The sequence below is a fragment of the Palaemon carinicauda genome, chromosome 22 (genome assembly GCF_036898095.1).
Source record: "Palaemon carinicauda isolate YSFRI2023 chromosome 22, ASM3689809v2, whole genome shotgun sequence".
Lineage (NCBI taxonomy): Eukaryota > Metazoa > Arthropoda > Malacostraca > Decapoda > Palaemonidae > Palaemon > Palaemon carinicauda.
Genome location: NC_090746.1, coordinates 99,433,583 through 99,458,636, shown reverse-complemented (window position 1 = coordinate 99,458,636; position 25,054 = coordinate 99,433,583). Strand labels below are relative to the sequence as shown.

The window sequence follows — 25,054 nt, the reverse complement described above, 5'->3', positions numbered from 1 at the left end:
GAACAAAAACTTTTTTAAATTCTACTCACTTAGATGTAAAGCAAGGCAAGATAAATGCTAAAATCTGTGTATCTATTCTCTTCTTCTAAGAAATTATGTATTGTATATATGTACGTATAGCAGTACCCTTATAAGGATTGGTAATAAGGTGCTAAAAGCATTAGCCATAATGAGATTAAATTCTACTCCAGGCACACAAAGCTGCAATACTATTTTCTTCAGTGCATGGCAATAGTAATTTTTACTGTAGTATTACAAATAAAAGGGCTCATGCAATTATCCACTGCAAAATAAATTAACAATACTTTTACTTAGAGACAAAGCAGCATCCAAGTAAACTTTTTTATCCTAATTTAAGATGTTTAAATTAAACAAAAAATTTACTTGGATTATTTTCAAGAACTATCACAAAACCAACTCATTAATATAGATTGAGAAAATAATCATAAGAGAAGCATCAAACAGAAAAAGATTTATGAAGACGGATTAAAATAACTTGAAGAACGTATAATCATCATTAAAGAGTTCCTTAAAGACTAGTAAAGATGGTGACTGAAACTCACTGTCTTGATACGTAAGATATCGATTATATTGATCTTCGGTTAAAGCAGGGGCACATGTGATGGCATGCGGCGTCCTTACAGTTTGCAGACGCAAGTAAGGATGATGGCAAACTCTCGTAGTGGCTACAGTAACAACATACCTACATGATTCGGGTTCATCCACTCTTTGGATGTAGTCACCAACACCATCTTCACAATGGAACTGTAAAAAACAAAAATGAAAAATCATGGGAATAAAGTTTTTATGAGATTATTATTATCATTATTACAAGCTAGGCTATAACCCTAGTTGGAAAAGAAAGATGCTATAAGCCCAAGTGCTCAAACAGGGAAAAATAGTCCAGTGAGGAAACAAGGAAATAAATAAACTACAAGAGAAGAATAAACAATAACAAGTAAAATATTTCAAGAACAGTAACAACATTAAATTAGATTTTTCACACAAACTATAAAACTTAAAAAAAAAACAAGAAAAAGAGAAATAAGATAGAACAGCATGCCCAATTATATAAAACTTTGGTTTATCAGTGCTCTACAAGATTCTATCCTAAAAGCTTTATTAACAATGGCAACACTAATTTTATCAATGCAAAGTTTATGAATAATATACTTCTTCCAGTTTATGAAAAACAAGGGGTTAAATTTTCATACAGGGTTGGTGAATTTTAAAACAAATAGGTGTCGAGTAATTGTAACCCTTATTTTCCGATACACAACTGAGCTAATAAATTTTGTAAATGACTTGAAAGAAAATCCTGGTATTAATGGATTTTGGATGCCTTTGCACAAAATCTGAAGATGTGAATGCCTGGCCCAATACCTTAAAACTTCAGAAAGAAGCATACAGAAATCAGCAGTTCATTGGATTATGTTTCTGATAATCAGCATGCACGATAATTGCTTAATTAGCCAAGTTTCATTAAGCTAAATGCTTTGAAGTGCATTCTTGATTGAAAAATAAAATAAAAATTGAATCAAAGAGTGGTTTTAAGTAGAGAATAGTCATCAGCTAGTTCAATGGAATCCTCCGTCTTTGATTCTTATTCCCCCGAGAAGTGGGGAGGTGTGTGGGATCTAAAGGGCACTTCCTTGCTATGTACTGAAATAATAAAGTCTGAAAATTTGCTTATTTCACTGAAACAATTCTGTAATCATTATGTTGACTCATACAATTATGTGGAAAATGGAAAAGTGGTTATCTTATTAGGGATAATTAAAAAATTCATCTTGACGTCTCATCCTGTTATATAAACCTCTGTTGTCTTAATTTATTGCAACGTCTAGGTTGCCAGAAAGGAATTGGACCTACTCTATAAAGTCCGATACCAGAAAGGTACCAAGCTGTGGGTTGCTCTCTAAATGTCAGGCTAAAGAGTTACGATAATAATCTTAAATATCTCAAGCCTTAATTTTTGAATTAAAATACTGTAAGTACAGAAATGGCTAGCAAAAAATACTGGAATAATTATATAAAAACTGTTAAATTATAACCCCATCATTGGTACCCTCAAAGCTTGTAAAATCTAACCCTACAAAAGAGGGACTCACTCGAACTTCTGTTCTTCTGGGCTGACCCGTAACGTCGCACTTCGTTCCATTTACGTAAAACTGACTGTGGAACCTCTGTAGCCTATTTTTCGTTTCAGAACTATTCTTCCAGTTATATTCAGATTCATATTTACCCAAGATCAGAATTGGTCCTGATGCTTTGTTATCTGAAAAACAAAAATATTACTTTAATTATATTTGGGAAACAAATAATCACATGATGAATGTCAATTTGCTTATTAATTATATTTAGCTTAGTTTCTAACTTTCAGATGTCTACAGTTTTAATTTAATCTAACTGACTATTTGAAAGCTCAATTTGAGTGGCATCCCACAACTACCAGTGATTGAAACAGATAATTTGACTAATATACCTCTATTAGACCGTGGTTTCTCTTGAGGCATAAAAACCTTCTGCCCTTTATTAACAACTTAGTACAAAAATCAGTTGTGTCATCTAGACATCATAAAATGAGAAATTATAAATTCCCAAAATTTCTGGCTTGTGTTGTGGTATCAAGTTTATGGTTTCAAATTCAGATCTGATGGTTAAAAATAATAAAGTACTGTACTTGATTATACAGTATGCAACACAGTACTGTATACAAATACTGTAATGAATTAAATAAATGTTACTTACATAATACTGTAAAGAATATCATCAGTTTCCCTAAATAGAAAATTCTATAAACCTATGCTATATATGAAAACAATACATACCTTCCAAATGATACTGCTTGATCACAGATCCATAGCAGAATTCATAGGTCCACCAGTCCACAGTTTTAATAAGACATGGGGCAGTCTCCATTGGTTTCAAGAGACCTTGAACAAAAATAGAAATATTAAACAAATTCAAAACATTGAAAAACTTGAATCGAGGTTAAATTCCTGCATTATTTAGATGAATGTTACCAGGTAGTCATCATGCTTTAATCAATAGAAACCACTGACTTCCTGAGCTCTTAACAAACATTTCTTTACCACTGGTTCTCTTCAATTTCACTCTCCCATCTGATGCCTATTAGACCTTTTAGTGGTGCCACTGGGAAAACTTACCACAAGCATATGTCTCTCCAAGAATGTCTCAAAGTCTTTGTCATTCACGTCGAGTGATACGGTCTCTGCTGCTCCGACTTGGTTTGGAATTTTAAAAATGAGTAGTCTGGTAGTAAAATTTGAAGGATTTTGGTGTCTTCGTCTGGTTATATGATAGGTATGCATAAATTCATTTGTGGCAGAAGTTAAGATGGTACAACAAGAGTTATTGATAGAGAGAAGTAAATTGATAACGAATGTGAAAATGGCAGTTGAATCCTGAATAGGATTGTTGGTTGGTGGCATCTGATAAAAAGAGGAAGCCCTTTATCTTCATCTGTCACAGCCCACGTAGGTATTTTGGTGTTTGGACTATTGAGTAAGACCATTAGTTCTTAACCAATCAAATAATTAGATTCAAACAGTTCCCGTATTTAAGGCAGGGTTTTATGAAATAGAAACTGACGAGCTTTTATATGTGGTGATTTCATGAGGTGGCCTATCGCACACATATGTGCAACTATGTGTTGAATTTGTTCTATTAATAAAATTATGCTGGTGTAAGGTTAATGAAAGCAAGTGTTGACCGATTCCTCCAGCTACTAAATATCTAAATATAACACAAGAGGGAGAGTGTGAAAAAATTTTTTTTGTTAGAGATCAGAAAACCAGTGGCTTTTGACTGAATAAGCAGGGTGACCAACAGGGGAGCATTTAAATTATAAAATTTATCACAGCTATGTTTCATATCATTATTGTAGAAAATAACAAGGGAAAAATTGTCAATGTTAAAGTTGTATGAAAATTTGAGCTGCATAAGAAAGGCTGGATAATCAGAGTATGGTTACAACATACGAGATATGCAGATTGCTTGTTTATATATTGTTATATTACTTTTACATTAAAATAACAGAATATGAAGCCTCAAAAGCCCAAACATGCATTATTATTCTTATCATTACATGCTAAGCTACAACACTACTTGGAAAAGCAGGATGCTATAATCTCAAGGGCTCCAACAGGCAAAATAGCCAGTGAGGAAGGGAAATACGGAAAATTAAGGAAGATTAAGAACAATAATTACATTAAAATACAGTAAATCTTTCAAATACCGGTATAAATTATATAAAATCTGAAAATAACAAGAGGATAAAAACTACAAAATAACAAAAGAAAGAGAAAAAAGATAGAATAGTGAGCCAGAGTGTACCCTCAAGCAAGAGATCTCTAACCCAAGACAGTGGAAGACCATGGTACAGAGGATATGGCACTACCCATGACTAGAGAACAATGGTTTGATTTTGGAGTGTCCTTCTCCTAGAAGAGGTGTTTACCATAGCTAAAGAGTCTCTTCTACCCTTACCAAGGGGAAAGTAGCCACTGAACAAATACAGTCACACATATCAAACTTACCTGATATATCTACAAGTTGATCTAGAATATTCTCTTCACTTTTTGCATCTGCATCTGAAGGGGCTATTTTTGGCAAGGAACAAATATACTCTTGCCCATATTTATTGATTACAGTCATAACGTCTCCTTCGTACACCTGAAAATTTGAACAATATTACATCAACACTTTTAAATACACATTCCTTATGTTGTACAACATTATATAGCAACAAGTTCCATTTAATAAACAATCGATTTGAAGAAATATGACAAATTCGAAGATAATTTGTATTTTTCCTAACCATACAAACCTTAGCTATTTACATTGGGTTTACCTTTTAGCGCAGCTGAAATAACGAGCCAATAGTTTTAACGAGGGTTAATTACCCCCGCGCTAGTTAGCGGGGGGTAGGGGAAGGGTAGCTTGCTACCCCTCCCCCCCCACACACTGGTGACTTGCTTCACTTTCACTTAGAGGTAAGACTTGACTTGGGGGTCAGGGATGGCGGGCACATATGTGTAAATAGCTAAGGTTTGTATGGTTAGGAAAAATACAAATTATCTTCGAATTTGTCATTTGTTCCGTAACCGAAATACAAACCACGCTATTTACATTGGGTGACTTACCCCTTAGGAAGGGTGGAAAGTCCCCAGCCTTACTGACTTCGGCTTGCCCAGGGGCTCGATCCCTCAGTGAGCAGCACTAGAGAAAGGGAGCCCCTGTACCTCACAAGTTCCTAGCATCGCTAGGAACGAGTGGCCTACATAAGCAGTGTGTGGAGGAGAGTGTGACTCGTCCTATGAAGTTGACCTTGAGACTTTCAGATAGGAATTCTAGGATAGGACGTTCCCAATACCACCTCGTCAAAGGTATGGGAGACGCAACAGTATTAAGCTTAATACTAGTAGCACAAAGAAGCATGGGTTACCTGCAGAGGTCGAGGTCAGCTATGCGAGGACCAGGATGCTGCTTCACCAAGAGAGGGGAGAATGAAGAAAGAAGTAAGGGTCAGACATACTCTTTCACTCACGCAGACTAAGACCGGGTAACAACACCCTCAACCTACTGCTACTTGTCCGAAAAGGAGCCTGAGGTTAGACCAGCTGTTGTGCAGCCACCACAGGGCCGATAGAAAACGTATCGAGGCTCCTGTGGGTCACGTCTTGCAGGTAGTGGGCTGTGAAGGTCGTCTGACGCTTCCAGACCCCAGCTTGAAGTACCTGCGTCACAGAGAAGTTTCTCTTGAAGGCCAGGGATGTAGCAATACCCGACATCGTGGGCCCGAGGGCGACGTGACGGAGGAGGGTCAGGATTCAAGGCATGGTGGATAACCCTTCGAATCCAAGCTGAGATGGTGTTCCTGGTGACCCTCCTCTTAGTCCTGCCTGTGCTCACAAACAAAGCTCGCACTTGAGGACGGACTGCAGCCGTTCTCTTCAAGTAGTGCCTCAGACACCTCACTGGACATAGTAGCAGCTGGTCTGGGTCGCTTGTTACAAAACGGAGACTCGCGATCCTGAAAGAGTCGAAGCGAGGATCCGGCACTCCCGGATTCTGAGTCTTGGCAACAAACTCAGGGACGAACCTGAACGTTACCTCCCCCCATCCCCTTGAATGGGCGATGTCGTACGAGAGACCATGAAGTTCACTAACCCGCTTGGCCGAAGCCAAAGCGAGTAGGAAAGCCGTCTTCCAAGACAGGTGGCGATCGGAGGCCTGGCGTAATGGTTCGAAGGGAGGTCTCTTAAGAGACCTGAGGACTCGAACCACGTTCCAAGGAGGAGGTCTCACTTCCGACTGGGGGCAGGTAAGCTCATAGCTACGTATGAGTAAAGAGAGTTCTAGCGATGAAGAAATATCCACGCCCTTCAGTCTGAAGGCCAAGCTTAAGGCTGAGCGATAGCCTTTCACTGCCGAGACAGAAAGGCGCATTTCTTCCCGCAGATAAACAAGGAAGTCCGCTATTGCTGGAATAGTGGCATCGAGTGGAGAGATACCCCTTCCACGACACCAGCCACAAAAGACTCTCCACTTTGCTTGGTAGACTCCCTCAGAGGACCTTCGCAGGTGCCGAGACATTCTCTCCGCAACCTGTTGCGAAAAGCCTCTCTCCGCGAGGAGACGCTGGATAGTCTCCAGGCGTGAAGCCAAAGCGAGGCTACGGCCCTGTGAGGGACGCCGGAGTGGGGTTGTCTGAGAAGCTCATGTCGTGGAGGAAGCTCCCTCGGGAGCTGCAGAAGGTCCAGAAACCATTCCGTGTGATGCCATAGCGGAGCTACCAGAGTCATCGAACAGTTGACCGATAGTCTGGTCCTGTTGAGCACCCTTCTCATCAGACAGAACGGTGGGAAGGCGTACACGTCGATGTTGTCCCACCGTTGCTGGAAAGCATCTTGCCAGAGTGCCTTGGGGTCCGGGACTGGGGAGCAGTACAGGGGCAGCTTGAAGTTCAAAGCTGTCGCGAACAAGTCCACAGTCGGGGAACCCCACAAAGTCAGGACTTTGTTGGCTATCTGAGGATCCAAAGACCACTCGGTACTCACTATCTGCGAGGCCCTGCTCAGACTGTCGGCGAGCACATTCCTCTTGCCAGGAATGAAGCGAGCTGATAGTGTTATTGAGTGGATTTCGGTCCACCTCAGAGTCTCTACTGCAAGATGGGATAGCTGCTGCGAAAAAGTGCCTCCCTGCTAGTTGATATAAGCCACTACTGTGGTGTTGTCGCTCATCACCACCACGGAGTGACCCGCCAGGGACCGTTGGAACTGCTGAAGAGCCAGAAAGACGGCCTTCAATTCTAGCAGGTTGATGTGTAGGCACTTTTCTGATTCTAACCAAAGGCCTGAGGCCCTCTGGTTCAGAACGTGCGCCCCCCACCCTTCTTTTGACGCGTCCGAAAACAGAGTCAATTCCGGGGAGAGGACGAGAAGACTCACTCCCTTTCGTAGGTTCTCGTCGACCAGCCACCATCCCAAGTCCGTCTGTTCCAGAGACCCCATTGAGATCAGAATGTCCGGGGAATCGGATCCTTGATTCCACCGGGAATTGAGCCGCCATTGAAGGGATCTCATCCTGAGGCGGCTGTTTGGAACCAGACGACCCAGGGAGGATAGGTGACCTAAGAGACAACCACGATTGGGCGGGGAGTTCTTCTCGCCTGAGGAAGGGTTCCGCCACCCTCCTCAACCTTGCTATTTGGCCGTCTGATGGAAAGGCTTTGTGGAGATTGGTGTCTATTAGCATGCCTAGATAAACCAGTCGTTGGGACGGCTGCAGAGAGGACTTCTCGAGGTTTACCACGATCCCCAGATCCTGGCAAAGATCCAGAAGCCTGTCTCGGTGCTAGGATCAGCCAATCCTCCAGATAACGAAGGAGATGAATGCCGTTCCTGTGCGCCCAAGATGAAATCAGGGTGAACACTCTGGTGAACACTTGAGGAGCTGTGGAGAGACCGAAACACAGCACCTTGAACTGGTAGATCTTGTCGTCTAGGCAAATTCTCAGGTACTTCCTGGAAGACGGATGGATTGGGATCTGGAAGTACGCGTCCTTTAGATCCAGTGTGCACATGAAGTCTTGTGGTCTCACCACAAGTCTGACCGTGTCTGCTGTCTCCATGCTGAACCGGGTTTGCTTGACAAACCCGTTCAGAGCTGAGAGGTCGATGACAGGTCTCCAGCCTCCAGTAGCCTTCTTTACAAGAAAGTCGACTGAAGAAGCCTGGGGAGCCGTCGACGACCTCCTGGAAAGCACCCTTCTCGAGCATGGTCTCGACTTCGGCCTGAAGGGCCAGCCCCTTTGCCGATCCCGTGGCATAGGAGCTCAACGACACTGGATTCGCTGTCAGGGGAGGTTGAGATGTTGTGAACGGGACGCGATAGCCTTGGCCGATCACTGAGACCGTCCAAGCATCGGCTCCGTGTTGCTGCCACCTGCGGACGCAACGCTGAAGGCATCCCCCCACAGGTGGACACGCAGGGGGACTGCCACCCCTAGGGCTTGCGGCCGTGGCCGCCACCCCTAGGAGTCTTGCCTCCCCTGGAGGACTTACCGCCCCTCTTGACCTTGGCTGGAAAGGGCTGGGGCTTAGACACCACCTTCTTAACTGCCGGTGCCTGCTTTGGAGCCTTACGAGGCTGCTGCTGCTGTTGCGGCGGAACTGGAGGCTTATAGGGCCGAGCTGTAAGGGCCCTATGGAGGAGGGAGTCTGTGCTGGATTTCCTCCACCTCTCAGCTGTTCGCTCCATGTCTTGAGGCTCAAACAGGTTCTCCCCCAGAAGGGAAGCATTTCGGAGCCTACACACATCCACGGCGGGGACCTTCGGATGGAATCTCTCGGACACAGCATCGCGACGCTTCAACACCGAGTTGGCCCACAGGGTGGTAACCTGGTGCGCCAAAAACTCGATGGAGCGGGTGCCCGAGAGCAAGAAGGTCTCCAGGGCCTTCCTATTGGTCTCCTTGGACAAGTCCTCCGAGCGCAATAGGATGCCCAGAGATCCTAGCCAAAAGTCCAGCCACGTAGTGGCCTGCATGGCACACTTAGCGACCTTCTCATGGCTAAGGATCTCTGCCGCCGAGAACGAAACCTGCCGGGCAGAGAGCTTCTCAAAGGGAACTCCCTTCGCCAGCTCCTCCACAGAGTGATGGAGAGGAAGAGCGAGGCTGGACTCACCCAGAATCTCGAAATACCTCCTCTGCTGAAGATGAGGAGGAGGGATGAGCTTGTTCCCGGCAGAGGAACGACTGGAGGAGGCAAGAATCGCGAGCTGAGCGTTGGCCCTAGCTCTGCCACTCTTCAGACCCCGAGACCAGGGCAGAGCCGCACTGGACTTAGGGGCCTTCCGAACGTCAAACACTTCATCTAAGATAGTGTCTTTGCCTTCACGGGGGGCGATGACTGGATCCATAAGCCCGTTAAGTTGCCTTATCAGGCTTAGGACCTGCCAGAAGGCATGTTCGGATTCCTGCTGATCTCCTCCCTGCGGGCTGGCAGCTAAGTCTCCTGTCCCAGGGATCTCTTCCTGGGGTGAAGCGTGGACGTTCCCCCGGGGAGCCGTGGGTTCCTGGCGAATCCTCGAAGATGACTTCGGGACGGTCTTGGAGTCCTTGGATTCCCTCCTGGGAGGGATACAGGATCCCAACAAAGAGGTTCGAGGAGCCCCTTCCTCACGAGACGATTCTCCTCCATGAAGCGAAGTCTCCCCCCTTGGTGCCGAGGGGAAGACTACCGCTTCACTGGACTCACCCAAGGACAGAAAGGCCTCGTCCACGGGAGAAGGAGAAAGCACTCGAGCAGGAGAAGGGGGCTTCGCGACAGACCTCTTGGGAACCAACTTCGCCCTGGGGGAAGTCACCACGAAGTCCACTCCTCTCTTTCTCTTCAGCGTAGGAGAGACAGCCGTTGGTTTGTTACCCTGGTCGGCGAGTGCTGGCTTCATAACCCTCACTAACGCCCGCGCCAGGGGACCAAACCAAGTCTGTTGCTCCAAGGACACAGAGTCCGAAATCTTCGCTAAAGGGAAAGGGATCGGGCGATCCTTTGGAGTGAACACCACAGTACCTGCCTGAAAAGAAGGTGGGGAAGAATGATGTACTAACCTCTCCTCAGTATTATCCTTGTCCTGCACTACAATCCTGTGTTTGGGTGGAGGCGATCCCGAGCGTTGTCTAGGAACAAGCGTTCCTGCTGCTACCACCGGCTGCGAAATTCGCTGTGAACGATGGTCGCGCGGGCGTGCAGGTGGATGATCGCGCGGGCGCGCAGGCGAGCAGTCGCGCGGGCGCACAGATGAATGATCGCGCGGGCGCACAGATGAATGATCGCGCGGGCGCGCAGGTGAGCGGTCGCGCGGGCGAGTGGGCGCGAGGGTGTACAGGTGAATGAGCGCGTGTCCGAGTCGGCGAACAAAAGTGTTGGCGCGATGGCGAGGAAACGCGCTGCCGCGTGGGTGAGGAAGATCGCTGGTGATGTAGATCAACAGGCGATCGGTGCTGAGCTGGCAAGCGCTGACGCGCAGGTGGGCAATGGCGCGTTGTCGCATGGTGACGCGTTGGCGAGCGATAGTGCGCAGCACACGCAGGTGAGTGATCGCGCGATGGCGAGCTAATAGATGGCGAACCATGTCCCTTCAGAACCTCTGGCCGACGAAGGGTTGGAGAACGCGGGCGATCCGGAGATCGCTGACGCGTAGGCGAACGCTGATGAATAGGCGATACTAAAATCGCCTGTGCGCGCTGGCGAGCAGGTGAACGCTGGCGAGCAGGTGATCGCCGGCGCGTAGGTGATCGTTGACGCGTAGGAGAACGCTGATGAATAGGCGATACTAAAATCGCCTGTGCGCCCTGGCGAGCAGGTGATCGCTGGCGCGTAGGTGATCGCTGGCGAGCAGGAGGGCGACGCGTGAGATCCTGTGAAGGAACAGGTGGCGCGGCGCGTTCACGAACAGGAACAGGAAGATCGCAGGCGCGTGGGCGAACATGTGATTTTGACACACGCGCTAGAGAACACGAACGTTGTTGCGTAGACACAGGATGAGAGAGCTCAGGAGACTGATGGCGCGCAGGGAGTTCAACAGGAACTGCAGGATGGTCAGAGACCACAGGGCGATGATCCTCAAAAGAGCGCTGACGCTCAAAAGAGCGCTGACGCTCAGAAGAGCGCTGACGAGCAGGAGAGCGTTGACGAGCAGGAGAGCGCTGACGAGGAGGGCGAACATCAGGAGAGCGCCGACGAACAGGTGAGCGCCGACGAGCAGGAGAGCATTGACGAGCAGGAGAGCGCCGACGAGCAGGAGAGCGCCGACGAGCAGGAGAGCGCTGACGATCAGGAGAGCGTTGACGAGCAGGAGAGCGCCTGTGCACTAGCACTGCACGTGGAAGGGAAGAATCCCTTTGCCCCGAAGGAACCGTTGCCCGTCGGGTGACGAGATCCCCAGAAGGTGAAGATCTAACAGGAGTTGGAGAACGGTCTGCAGAGAGGTCCAAAGGAGCAGGAGCTGTAGGCTGAGTACGACGAGGAGAGTCCCCTTCGGAGGAAGAAGATCCTAAAAGGCGCCTCTTAACCCCCTTATAAGGGGAAGGGAGGCCCTTGCGACGCAGCGGACGGTGAGCCTTACGGCGGAGGCGGCCACGGGGAAGATCATCAGGACCATCAGTCCTCCGAAGGGGAGTCTCAGTCAAAGCACTTCCCTTAGAAGGAAGCTGAACAGCAGAAGAGCCCGTAGGACTCACTTCCCCCTTCGAAGGATGTACGGAAGGGGGAGGAGAGCCATCAGCACCATCATCCTCAACTGCACCTGCAGAGGATTGCCCAGCCACGTCGGAGGCCTCTGCCACCACGACGTCGACGATAGACAGAGGGTCTACGTCTGCTACCGCCGGCGACTGCTTAACGGCGGCCCCCAACGAGACAAGGTCAATCAAGGCGACCCTGGAGGGCAAGCCCTTAAGCCCCAGGGAAGCCCAAATCTGTAAGAGATCATCATTAGACAAGGAGTTATCAATGGACTCCCCCCTCCCCCGGAGGAGGAGGGGGAACCGCCCCGCTATGGGAGGCGACGCCCTCTCCCCCCACCCTAGGTCGGGAAACAGAACTAGGGCCTGCGCTACCACTCGGACGACTCTCCTTAGGAGCCGGTCGAGGGGGAGCTTCAGAGGAGGTTTGGGCGGCGAAAGAAGAATCCCAAGAACCTTCCTCCTTCAAGGCAACCCCCGAAGGAGAACGGTCTCTCTTGGACTTCTTCTTACGCCGGCGGCCAAACCTCTCCCACTGGGAGACAGACCACTCCCTACACTCACAACACATGTTTTCCTGGTCACACCGTCGGCCCCGACACTGAGGGCAAAGGGTGTGAGGGTCCGTATCTAAGGCCGACATAAAGGTCCCACAAGGGCGGCCGGCAACACCAGGGCACGTACGCATTGTAATATAATAATATAATAATGAAAGTCAACTTCAAACCAACACACAAGCTGTAGAAAAGAAAAAGCAGAAAAAAGATTAAAGGCTGTCAACGAGGACGATGAACAGACACGTCTGTTCACCGCCGAGCCAAAAGTGAAAGTGAAGCAAGTCACCGGTGTGTGGGGGGGGGAGGGGTAGCAAGCTACCCTTCCCCTACCCCCCGCTAACTAGCGCGGGGGTAATTAACCCTCGTTAAAACTATTGGCTCGTCATTTCAGCTGCGCTAAAAGGTAAACCCAATGTAAATAGCGTGGTTTGTATTTCGGTTACGGAACAAATAATTGTTTCAGTATCATTCTCATTTTGATATGAAGAATGCCATACTCCAACGATGGTTTTGACCTCTTTCCCTGTGACGGCAACCCATTCAAGATTCCATGAAGTTTTAGCCATTTACAAAATGATAGAATTTTCAAAATCAAAATGTATTATTTCAATATATACTCATAATTCATTGCATTAAAGGTTTTGCAACTGTTAGAGCACTTTTAATGTGTTCAGTAAGTTTTAACCATAACAAAGATATTCTAATACCTATTCTTCGTAACTTGAAGATTTTAATTGCATAATATATGTTTATTTTATTAAGAAGGGTCTTACTGGAACAGTTAGAAAAAAAAAACTCATTATAAGATATGATAGTAATTTTTCTTTTTTTGTGTGTTGTTTCTCTTTTCATATTACTTGGTGAGTTTTGTGATCAATGAGAAAATTTAATTTATTTTTGCACCTAGTTGGATATTCAATGCCTAGTTTTTGGCAAGGAGGTTCCTCCGGAATCAAAGCACAATAATTATGACTGAGCAAATTAATGAATTTTAATATTTTTGATTCACCTTAATTTTCACTGCCAATAAAGTGCAGGTGGGAGGAAAAGAATTCTATTGGACCAACTGTCAGTGAAAGAGTTCTCAGATCCAAAGATCTGATAGTGAACTTGATCTAGCGTAAAAGTAGGAAGATCCAACAATGTAAGTTCCAGAGAAAGTTTTGATCTTTGAGGGATAATAGTCTATCTATGAACAAGGTCCTACTTGAAGGCGTCGCCATGGTCACGACACTCGGTTCATTGCACTCGCAAACGAGTGTAAGAACCTTAACAAAGGGGCAGTTCGACTCTTGGTTCCCTGTTTTCATTGGTATTGGGTCAAGGTCAGCCTGAGCGGCACTCATCCCTTGCAATGGATGTAGGTTTGGCAGGCTGATCTGGAGATCTACTCCCCTTCAACGAATACGAGCTTAATCAGGGGCTGATGATAAACCAGCTGGTGTTCATCGGGAAGATATATCTCTAATACCGATTAAACCACACATATCTACCATGTAACTTTTTTCTGTGAATTGTGGCAGCAAGCCATACTGCTATGTCACCTCCGCCACCAACCTGTGGCTGTTGGCGCACAACATCCTTGAGAGGTGCCACCAAAGTATCCTGAACAGTGAAAGGTGTCAGACTCCTCTATCCAAGGGGAAAAAAAAAAAAAAGGTGAAGGAGGGCACTCAACCTCCTCCAACACCTGGCCGACGGAAAGAGTGCACAGCCCCATACGGGGTGTGCATCTATGGCAAACCTGTCTACTAGGTATGTAAGCTAACCTGGCCAATGGAAAAAGTGTATGATTGAGCATGGGGCTGAGGATCTCTGACTAGCCTGGCTACTAGTGTAGTTAGGCCAGCTACCAGGATCCCTGTCCCAGGCATGGCAAGGAACCACCTGGGAGCAGTCCACCTTCCCTGAAAGAGAAGTGGTGTTGTTATGAGTCCTCATGGACTACAGTATAGTACTGTACTTCCTGGACTTCCTAAATTTCTTCAACTTTTTCTTTTTGTTAGAAGATGGGTCAGAATCAGAATTGGATTAGCGGGAGAAGAGTTGGAAGAGAAGGAAGAGCAAACTAGCTTCTTCCTCTTGCTATCACCTAGGGCTTCGGAGATCATTGTCACAGGAGAAGTGGTAGGCACTATCACTGGCACTGGTAGCAACAACATAAGCGGCTCAGATTACTGGCATATGGATGATGGGAGCAGAGGACCCTTAGTTCACAGGCACAAGGATAATATATACTTGGACTTCTCATACCATTTACTAGCTTAGGTAATGACACTTTCACCAGAGCGGAAGCTTTCTTTAGCTTTGGATGCACAGCGGGAATCACCACTGATGGTACTGTGGGCGAAGTACCTTAGCTACAAGCACTCTTAAAAATAACATAGAGGGCCCACTCCAAGACATAATGATGGCTAGACTAAAGTTGTTAGTGGCAAAGCCATGGGCTTAATGTATACCCAGAAGCTTCAGTGATCAGCGAACTTGATAAGGAGAGCAAAATGTCATACAAATCGCTTCGGTATTGTCTTAGGCATTGCACAGAATGACGCAGAAGATGACTGGGTTCGCCTTCCTTCTCAAAGAATACGTTCGCCTTTCAACAGGAGGCCATGATCTACACTCGGCACATGGAAATAATTGTGACCAGTTGTGCCTTTAAAAAAGCACAGAGTGAGACTGGACTTATTGCCAGTATAGTCTTAACCCAGTATAGTGGCCAACCTTTCATCCGCATGCAAATTCCGAAGCCAACACCAACCACACAAACTAAAAAGTGTGAGAAAAAGATTAAACAGGTCTTGCATAAGCTCACCACCTTACATTAACTACAGTAATGATTCTTTTTAACGGTTCCAACTCCACTAAAGATATCCCCTATTCCAAAGGACGAAAAATTTGCATAAGCGTAGGAACAAATGCCGAGAAACTTGTGTATTTCATTGTCCCTCCTTAATGCTAACATCTTTGCCATTGATTATGACCATTGCCTTGTTTGAACACTTTCCCTACTTACAGGCAAGAATTTTATTTATCCTTATATCGGTATTTCCAATATTGAGGAAATTTCCCAATGTCTGTGAATTGCATGTAAATGATGGAAGTTTTATATGGACAGACATTCTCAGTTACTGTACTGTAATTATTTAGAGAACTACGGTATATTATGAAATACGACTACAGTGGTACCTCTACATACGAATTTAATCCGTTCCACAACCGACTTCGGATGTAGAAAATGTACGGATGTCGAAACGAATTTTCCCATAAGAATACATTGAAATAGGATTAATCCGTGGTTGAGCCCAAAAACCTATAACTTCTTAATAAACTACTACACATAATTTCCCATGAGAATAATGCACACTAAATTAGATAATAGACATGTAAAAAAGAAGAATTATCAAAAAATGATAAATAAGAAACGGGTTTTTCGCGTCACTTTACCTTAGAAACTCCAGCGCAGGTGTTGTTGGTCTTGCTACGCAGAGAGGAGACGGACGGGCGGCGAGGAGGTAGAGAGGTTAACTACGATAAACGTACACTACCGTAACTTATTCTAACTTACACTAAGTGAACTTTAACATAACTTAGCTTATTTTTTTTTTTATTTTTATATTTTATATTTTTTTTTTACATTTTCTTTTTTTCTTTTTGATGATTAATTTTAATCAGTTTCACTCTCTACAGTGAACCCTCGTTTATCGCGGTAGATAGGTTCCAGTCGCGGCCGCGATAGGTGAAAATCCGCGAAGTAGTGACACCATATTTACCTATTTATTCAACATGTATATTCAGACTTTTAAAACCTTCCCTTGTACGTAGTACTGTTAACAAACTACCCTTTAATGTACAGAACACTTAATGCATGTACTACAGTACCCTAAACTAAAACAGGCACAAATATTAAAGGTGATTTTATATCATGCATTTCCTAAACATGCTAAAAAGCCCGATAAAAAATGGCAACCAATGTTTTGTTTACATTTATCTCTGATCATAATGTAGAAACAAACTGGAGGTAGAGCTTTGCTTATTACCCAGACATATTTCCCATACTTTTCCCTTAGAACTACATCACATCTTCCTACTTTAGATATATATATATATATATATATATATATATATATATATATATATATATATATATATATATATATATATATATATATATATATATATATGTGTGTGTGTGTGTGTGTGTGTGTATGTATATATATATTTATATGTATACACATATACATACCTACATATATACATAAATACATGCATACATATATATATATATATATATATATATATATATATATATATATATATATATATATATATATTACTGTATATATATGGGTTATGGAAAAAATCCGCGAAGTGGTGAATCCGCGATGGTCGAACCGCGAAGTAGCGAGGGTTCACTGTACACTTAAAATTGATTGAATTTTTTCCTCTTCACTCTTTGCTGTTTTCTTTGAACCACTTCCTTCCTCTTCATCATGAGTTCGCTTCGTAGTTTTTTTAAAGAAGCTATCGATAGAAAGTTGCTTGGTACAGCTTTTCAGAATGTTTCGAAAATAAGTTAGGGAAACATCATCAAACTGCGCAACTACACGACAAACCTGCAATTTCTTTGGATGGTGTTTGTCGATGAAGTCAACCACGTCTTGATATTTTCCTAACACCTCTTTTATTTGCGCCGAACCTATTGCAAGTTCACTCATGCTTTTCAATAATTCCTTGCTTTACTTCTAAAGAAAGCATTCCCTTATTCCTTTTCTCTCCACTACCACTACCACTTGCAAAACTAAGCCTTTTAGGACCCATGATTTACGTAAAATACCGTAAAAGGATGAACGTAAAAAATCACGATTAAAACACAGTTAATAGCAGAACGCACAAGGCACAACCACACGAAGCCGAGAGAACAGAGGAATGTCCCAAGCCACGCTAATTGAGGGTCCCTCCGAGGTCGAAGTGCTGCCTTCTATCGGCGGAAATAAAAAACACATCAGGCGCTATGAGCACCGACTACCCGTACGAATATCATTTACTTCGGGTGTCAAAAAAAAAATTCGGGTGTAGAGTAGGAACGTGTTCGAATTGTACTTCGCGTGTCGAAAAATTCGGATACAACCGGTACGACGAAAATTGCTTACTTCGTGTGTCGAAATAAAATTCGGGTGTAGAGTCAAAAATTTGCTCGAATTTTACTTCGGATGTTGGAAAATTCGGATGTAGAGGTTCCACTGTATTTTTTCTAGTATGGATAAAACATAAGATAGCGAGAAGGAAAAATATATGGTTCTTATATTTGGCTAGAAATTCAAGAACCTTAGACTTAGCTTTGTTAGTTAAGAATATACAAAGGGGAGGACCAGGGGAGTGAAGCTCCCACGGCTAGATTAGGACACAGGGCCTTAAGTGAGGTTAGGTAGGGATTTGTTGAGTTAGGATGTACCTGTATTGTACATTATGCTTTTGAATTGGCCATAGAGATAGCAAATGCTAGATTCTTGACATATTTTCAAAGGACGACTTGCTAGAAGTGGTTGTGCAACTACCATAGGCTTAATCTATATTTTTTACCAAATTATTTATATGCCGAAACCTAAAACTTGCCTGTTAAACTATCAGATACTTTGTAGACTATTTGACTCACCTACCAACTATATACTCCCAAGAGAGATAATAGGGGGTTAGCATGGGGGGGTCAGCACCTCAGTAAGGGCTGGCACATGTAGGTAAGGTTAGGTGGGATTATTGTATTAGGTCATATTCTTATAATTTAGTAAACTGCAATTGAACTTTCAATTTTTTTCTGCCAAAACCGACCAGTGTCTATCTACAAATGAGCCAAACTGCTTCAGTCCACATATCTTTTAAAGATAAAACCACAATATCTTCTCTAATACTTTCTGATTAGACAATTTTTCAATCACACTTTTCGATTAGGCAGTTTTTCTATGACACTTCAATTAGGCAATTTTTCTATGACACTTCAATTAAGCAATTTTTCGAAGATACATTTTGTTTGGGCAATTTTTCAACGACTTTTCAATTGGGCAATTCGGGGTTTATGTATGATTGCGGCCACCTTTATATATGGTGACGGTTATGCCCACAAATCAAACACAAGCTAAGCTATGAATACGTCAGTGTAAAGGGGTTCGCAGGGGAGCATTAACCCCCCCCGCCCCGTGTTGTAAATAGGGAAGGACACGGCTTGCAGGTTAGGTTAGGTTGGAAAGTTTAGGCCAAGTGGTTTCCTTGTGCAGAGGTTTTGCGGAACAACGGACACAGTTTATGTAGTACAGCGGCCACGTCTTACGAGCGACTAGAAAATGGGAAAAAAATTTCCATTTAATAAGCACAAGGGAGCAACTGGCTGCTGAAATTCAAAGGCTTAGGTAATTTTTGGATGATACTTTTCTTTTAGATAGTTTTTCAATGATAATTTTATATTATGCAATTTTTCGATAATACATTTCGATTAAGAGAGCTTTCCGAGTCATATTAATATTGTACGGTAAGCTTTTATTGGAGAAACTAGTCTAGCCTAGCCTAAGTTAACTGTAGCTTAATTGTAATACGATAAAAGGCTCTATAGCTTATAATATAAGCTGTAGCCAATTTAGTATATAATTCTAATGGTTTAAATTTTTAAAGTAGTATTATTTAATCCTAGTCACAAATGTTATAAATATGAGCCTCGACTATAAAATACAGCCGTAGGCCTGTGCGGTATCTACTGGCCTAAGCCTATACACTTTTTATATGTAAAAAAGGAAGGAATTACGTTCAAAATAAAAATTCTACTGATAGATTTATTCAAAGGAATCTATATATACGTAGTAAGACGTCAACAAACAGTAAAACCCTGACATTGATCAAGGTAGAGGCCTCTTACCTGGTCTTTAATAACGGGTTTATTAAGGATATCGATGGCATAATGTATGGAATTGATCTCGTCTAGATTTAACACGGTGTTAAGTGACTCGGTAACAATAAATAACACACACAAGAATGGAAACACACGGGGCCACATCATCTTCGAGGAATTATTTCGTTCGCTTTTACATGTCCACGAAAACAAGGTTTGTTTGTCAGTGCGATGGTGATGATCCGGACGAACGGGAATTTCCCGGACGGGTTCGGGGACGTTACGTTAAAAATCGGGATAATATCGGTAGTTTTGACTGGTTGTATTATGAAATCGGGAAGGTATCGGTAGTTTTGACGTATGGGTACATGAAATAAGTCAAATATAAGAGTTTGAATACTATGAAATAAGTGAAATGTCAGTTTTTATGCTACAAAATCGGTAGAAAGTCAGTTTTTATACTATGAACAGGAAAATATTGGTAATTTTGACAGACTGTATTATAAAATCAAGAACGTGTCAGTTTTGTTACTATAATATCAGTTAAAATATCAGTGGTGATATAATAAAATAAAATCAGAAGGATATCGGTAGTTTTGACAGATTGTATTATGAAATCAGGAAAGTATCGGCAGTTTTGACAGATTGTGTTACGAAATCAGGAAAGTATCAGAGTTGTGACAGATTGTAATATGATATCAGGAAAGTATCATAGTTTTGTTACTATAATATCAGTAAAATATCGGTAGTTTTGACAGACTGTATCATAAAATCGGGAAAGTGTCAGTTTTGTTACTATAATATCAGTTAAAATATCAGTGGTGATATGATAAAATCAGAAAAAAATATCGGTAGTTTTGACAGATTGTGTTATGAAATCAGAAAAGTGTCAGAGTTTTGACAGATTGTTATATGATATCAGGAAAGTATCAGAGTTTTGTTACTATAATATCAGTAAAATATCGGTAGTTTTAACAGATTGTATTATAAAATCAGGAAGGTATCGGTGATTTTGGCACGTGGTACTATCAAATCAGTTAAATATGAGAGTTTTATACTATGAAATCAGTGAAATATCGGTTTTTATACTATAAAATCAGGAAAATATCGGAACAGTTTGACATATGATACTATAGAATTGGTAAAGTATCGGTAGAGTTTTGTTACTATGAAATCAGTAGAGTTTTGAGTGATAGTACTGATAAATTGAACAATGAATTAAAAAAAAAATAAAAGCTATTGAACTATTATAACTTTTTCACAGATACCTTAAGAATCCGAGAGATGTCGGTTTTAACCGATACCACAAAAACCTAGAAAATAAATTTTCTGTTTTCATGTGATTGTGAAACAGAGTACACTATATATTTGGTTACTTTTTTTATTTCTAGTAACCATTTATTGTAATCAAAAGTAAAACTCGTTCATTCTAGTACATAGACAATATTTTTTAAAAGAATATTTTATACAAAAATATCTCGTTCCGTTTCGGTAATCATAATTGTTTCCGATACGTCAGACCACTGATCTAAGATATTAAACTCGACTGAGTTTTAATTACTTTTTATTAAGGGAGAAATCCAGACAAATACTATGAATAACCCTTATAAAAAACTGCTGGAGTAGCAGAATTAAAGAAATTTATTATAAATATGAAATAAAAATAGAAGAAATAAGAAGCTGGTGGGAAAAAACTCTGAAAAAAAAAGAAATTAAGAGAAGGGTAATGGAAAATATAGATGAAACAATTGAAAAAAGAAGAAATAAAAAAAGAGCTTCGTTGAAGGAAATGACTCACAGTCATCTACCAGAGAAATGAATATGGATAAATAAATCCTTTTAATGAAAGCAAGGTTAAATGTATTCAAGCCATAAGCAAATTTAAAGGGAGCTATACAGATGATTTTTGTGACCTATGCAAAGAAGATAATACAGAACATTTATCATTATGCTAAAAATTAGGACAGTTAATGAAAAAAGACAAAGTGCAAAATCCAAGCATGGATCTGGTTGTATACATAAATAGGACAATAAATTACATATAAAAAAAATCTAAGATTACTAAACTTACCACAATAGGGTGTCCAAACCGATGAAAGCAAGGTATGATCACAAATTATTTCAAGGTAGAATGGAATAAAATAAAGATAAAGATGTTTATTAATAATGTTGTTTATGGTACAGGTAAAAAAGATAATATTGATAATAAATATAAGGTTAGACTTAGAAGCTTTGCAAATATCGAATAAATAATAGAGTGCCCGCAAAATTATTTTGCGGAGTGAGTGGTGCTGCCACCTGCGGTACTATAATTTTACAAAAAAGAAAAGAAAAAAAATAATCGAAGCTGATGGTACTACGGTCCTCCTTTTTCGAAAAAAAAATCGGTACATTTCCCTTTTTTGCGGTACGATTTTTGTGTACCGTGATTATTGCTCACACTTTTAATGTAATTACCCTAGATTTGAGAGTATTTCGTTCTAAATTAAGACACTGGGAGATTAAAATCCAAACTCCAGCAGGTGTCCCATATTTGTTCATTATCAATTGTGTTTGTCATTCCTCGTACTTTGTTTGTTCAGCTGCTTGTTTGAAATTAAAGCAGGCTAGTTTACCTGAAGTCTTTTCAAATTACTAGCAATGAAGCTGGTTTGTTCAAACCAACGGTACATAAAATTTTGACAAAGTGGCAACTTTATCTACAGATCAGGGTAGACTAAGATAAATTCATTCAAGGAAAACCCGTTTTCTGTGTTAACACCGGGAACCTGTTATTGCCTAACAACTACAATAATTTGAGAACTGATACTTAAAGCTGACTAGTTCATTTGAAGTCTCTTCAAATTACTAGCAACGAAGCTGTACTTAGGCCAACACGTCTAGTGTCACTCAGTACAGACGTCGTCCATTCATCTTTAAGGTAATAAATTCAGGTATTATAAGTTGTCAGCTGGTGTCTTTGAGAGAGAGAGAGAGAGAGAGAGAGAGAGAGAGAGAGAGAGAGTAGTTACACTTATATAACTAATGCAAATGTCAATAACAAGTAAATCAATTATACCCCCCTTCTCTCTCTCTCTCTCTCTCTCTCTCTCTCTCTCTCTCTCTCTCTCTCTCTCTCAAATAATGTTTTCTTAATGTGACATTTACAACTTATTACTTTAATTCCATTATGTTTCTTGTCAATTCCCCTATGTTTGATATAGAACCAATTTTATCACGTTCTGTGGAATCTTGTTTTGAAATTTGGTCCATTATTCCATACGACCTTTTGAGCTCATTAAACATTTGTGTATGTATGTATGTATGTATGTATGTATGCTATTTTTGGTACTATGCAAACGTCATATTTCGTTTAACAAAATCTTTGCAAAATATTAGTCATTCAGCAGCTTTCCAATTAATAGTTTGGTTGCAATCATTAACGTAATTTCTAAAAACAGCACACTCAAGAATATATTGATAAAAATTCCTCGAAGCAAGTGAACGTATTTATGAAATTCCGTGCACTCAGTGTAATAAAAGATATATTAGGAAAAGTGGCAAAACACTAGAAACTAGATTAAAATAGCACAAATGTAATATAAGAACGGGAAACATTACCAACAGTGTTTTTCAGCATATGCATGAATGCAACTACCATATTAATATGAATGCTGCTAAAAAACGTAAATTTTGGAATTTTGTTAAACGAAATATCATTGAAACTTTTATTTAAGGAACATTTCGAAGATCTGCTAAACACCAATTCAGGTATGTACAAACTGGATGGTTACTGAAAACAAAATTTTTAAACAATTGGCTTTTAAGTAATTTGTAATTTGTTAGTTTTTAAGTCATCACAGAGGATTCTTTGTATTCTTAATGTATCTCTAGAATCATATATATATATATATATATATATATATAATTATTTATATTTATACGTATGTATATATGTACATATTTATTTACATTCATACGTATGCATATATGTATTTGTATGTGTATATATATATATATATATATATATTATTTATATTTATACGTATGTATATATGTACTTATTTATTTACATTCATACGTATGCATATATGTATTTGTATGTGTTATATATATATATATATATATACACCGGTATATATATGCATGTATACAAATATAAATTATCCTTATTATGAATCCTAAACAGGAATTATCTGTAATTATAATCTATGTACCCACTCTCTCTCTCTCTCTCTCTCTCTCTCTCTCTCTCTCTCATAAGTGTAAATACTGATCGAGCTAAGTCTCACAGTGTTGAATAAGTCGCTAACATTTAACTTTTATTTTTGGCAGAACATAAATGATTCAAAGTACCGCAAGAAACTATGGGTCAACAAAACGGAAAAGCGAAAAATCTCGAGGAAAAGGACAAGGTCAACAAATACCTGAATAATTTTCCTTTTATGGAGAACAACAATGAATTTGAACACGAGGGACTAAAAGCAGACTGCTTTGCAGAAGAATGGATTACCATATCTTGTTCTCAACGGACGGTGTACCCGAAATACCTTATTTCCACTCGAGGTGCTGACAATGCAATTTTTCAAACCGGACATGAGTCCAGCGCATATCTGGAACTGCGGGAGAAGAAGTACCGCGACGAGATTGTGGAACTGCGGAGGAATTGTAAGAAGCTGGTGCTGGAAATGAAGGAACTGGAAAGGAAGTATCAAAAGGAAATGGAAATGAGGAAGAGGGAGACTTTGAAGCAATTAATGGCTGTGTTGAAGCGTAGGCGATACTAGTTTCCGTAGTTTTAATTTGCTTTTAATAACCTACAAGTACGAATGTATGCCTTGGATAGAATAATGTAAATAGTTAGTAACTTGTGTCGTCAGTACAGACAAGAACATATATAGTTTGCTTGTATGAGCATAGCCCTATTCCGGGCTATCTGCTGCTTGAGGGCATGGAGAAATGTCCGTCGAAACATCAGGAAAAGTAGGCCTACCACGATGAGATTGTGATATTGAAGGAATTGTAAAAAGCTGGTACTGGAAAGGGAGTATAAAACAGAACTGGAAATAAGGAGGGTGGAGACTGGGAAGCTTCTAATGGCTGTTGAAACTTCGACAATACGAATTTCCGTAGTTTTGATTTACTTTAAAAACAGACAAGTACAAATGTACGTCTTGGATTAAAAAAAAATAATTTACTTTAAATAATCGACAAGTACGAATGTATGCCTTGGATAGAAAAATATACATATACAATCGTTAAATTTTGTTTTAACCCCTGTTTCCTTTGATTTCTTCAATTTGATTTCACAGACGTTGGTATTTAAAATCAATAAAAACTGAATTTCCTGTTGTAAACTTTAAGCTATAATTTTACTGAGTTTTATTTATAAGAAATAGTTAGATTAGATATCTGTGGACATTGCAATCGGACGTGCATTCATGTAAAGAGCATTGTCATAACTGCTATTTTTGGAAGTGTATATAATCAGAGAGCCTTTTCATAAAAAGGCTTCATTGTAAAGTTAATATAGAGGAAGTATCAGGACAATGAATAGTCCTTGCCGAGGCATCATCAGCCATTGCCTGAACCTCCTTGGTCCTAGTTTGGGTGGCGAGGTGGTTTGGGCGCTGATCATATATATATATATATATATATATATATAATATATTCACTTTTGGGCGTTGTAATAAGCATGGTCATCACATGCGGGCCTATTGAATTTCGTCCAATTTCTTTTCAAGAAATGTATGGATATCAAAATAACCCCATTTGACTAATAATTAAAATCATATAAATGAGGTAATTGTGTTGATTATTAAAACAGACTTACTATTTAAAATTTAATTTTTAATTTAATTC

General features: G+C 41.3%; 1 protein-coding gene and 1 long non-coding RNA gene across 8 annotated transcripts in view; one reads left to right on the top strand and one right to left on the bottom strand.

The window, feature by feature from the left end:
• LOC137616644 (protein OS-9-like) overlaps positions 1–19,505 on the bottom strand; it is a 76,590-nt gene extending 57,085 nt beyond the window's left edge. For 4 of the 7 annotated variants that reach the window (XM_068346561.1, XM_068346563.1, XM_068346560.1 and 1 more), the window contains exons 1-5: positions 19,241–19,503; positions 4,563–4,698; positions 2,832–2,936; positions 2,112–2,278; positions 564–765 (exon numbers count right to left, since the gene is read on the bottom strand). In XM_068346561.1, the coding sequence (XP_068202662.1) occupies positions 564–765; positions 2,112–2,278; positions 2,832–2,936; positions 4,563–4,698; positions 19,241–19,381 (751 nt within the window). In that variant the 5' untranslated portion in view covers positions 19,382–19,503. Of the gene's footprint in view, positions 1–563; positions 766–2,111; positions 2,279–2,831; positions 2,937–4,562; positions 4,699–19,240 lie in introns of all 7 variants that reach the window. The other 3 variants (XM_068346564.1, XM_068346559.1, XM_068346565.1) reach the window with 3 other exon arrangements.
• A 2,495-nt stretch (positions 19,506–22,000) lies between these two features.
• LOC137616200 (uncharacterized) lies at positions 22,001–24,455 on the top strand. The gene is made up of 2 exons (XR_011039335.1): positions 22,001–22,133; positions 23,528–24,455. It is a non-coding gene; the product is annotated as an uncharacterized lncRNA (long non-coding RNA).
• The last annotated feature ends 599 nt before the right edge of the window (positions 24,456–25,054 follow it).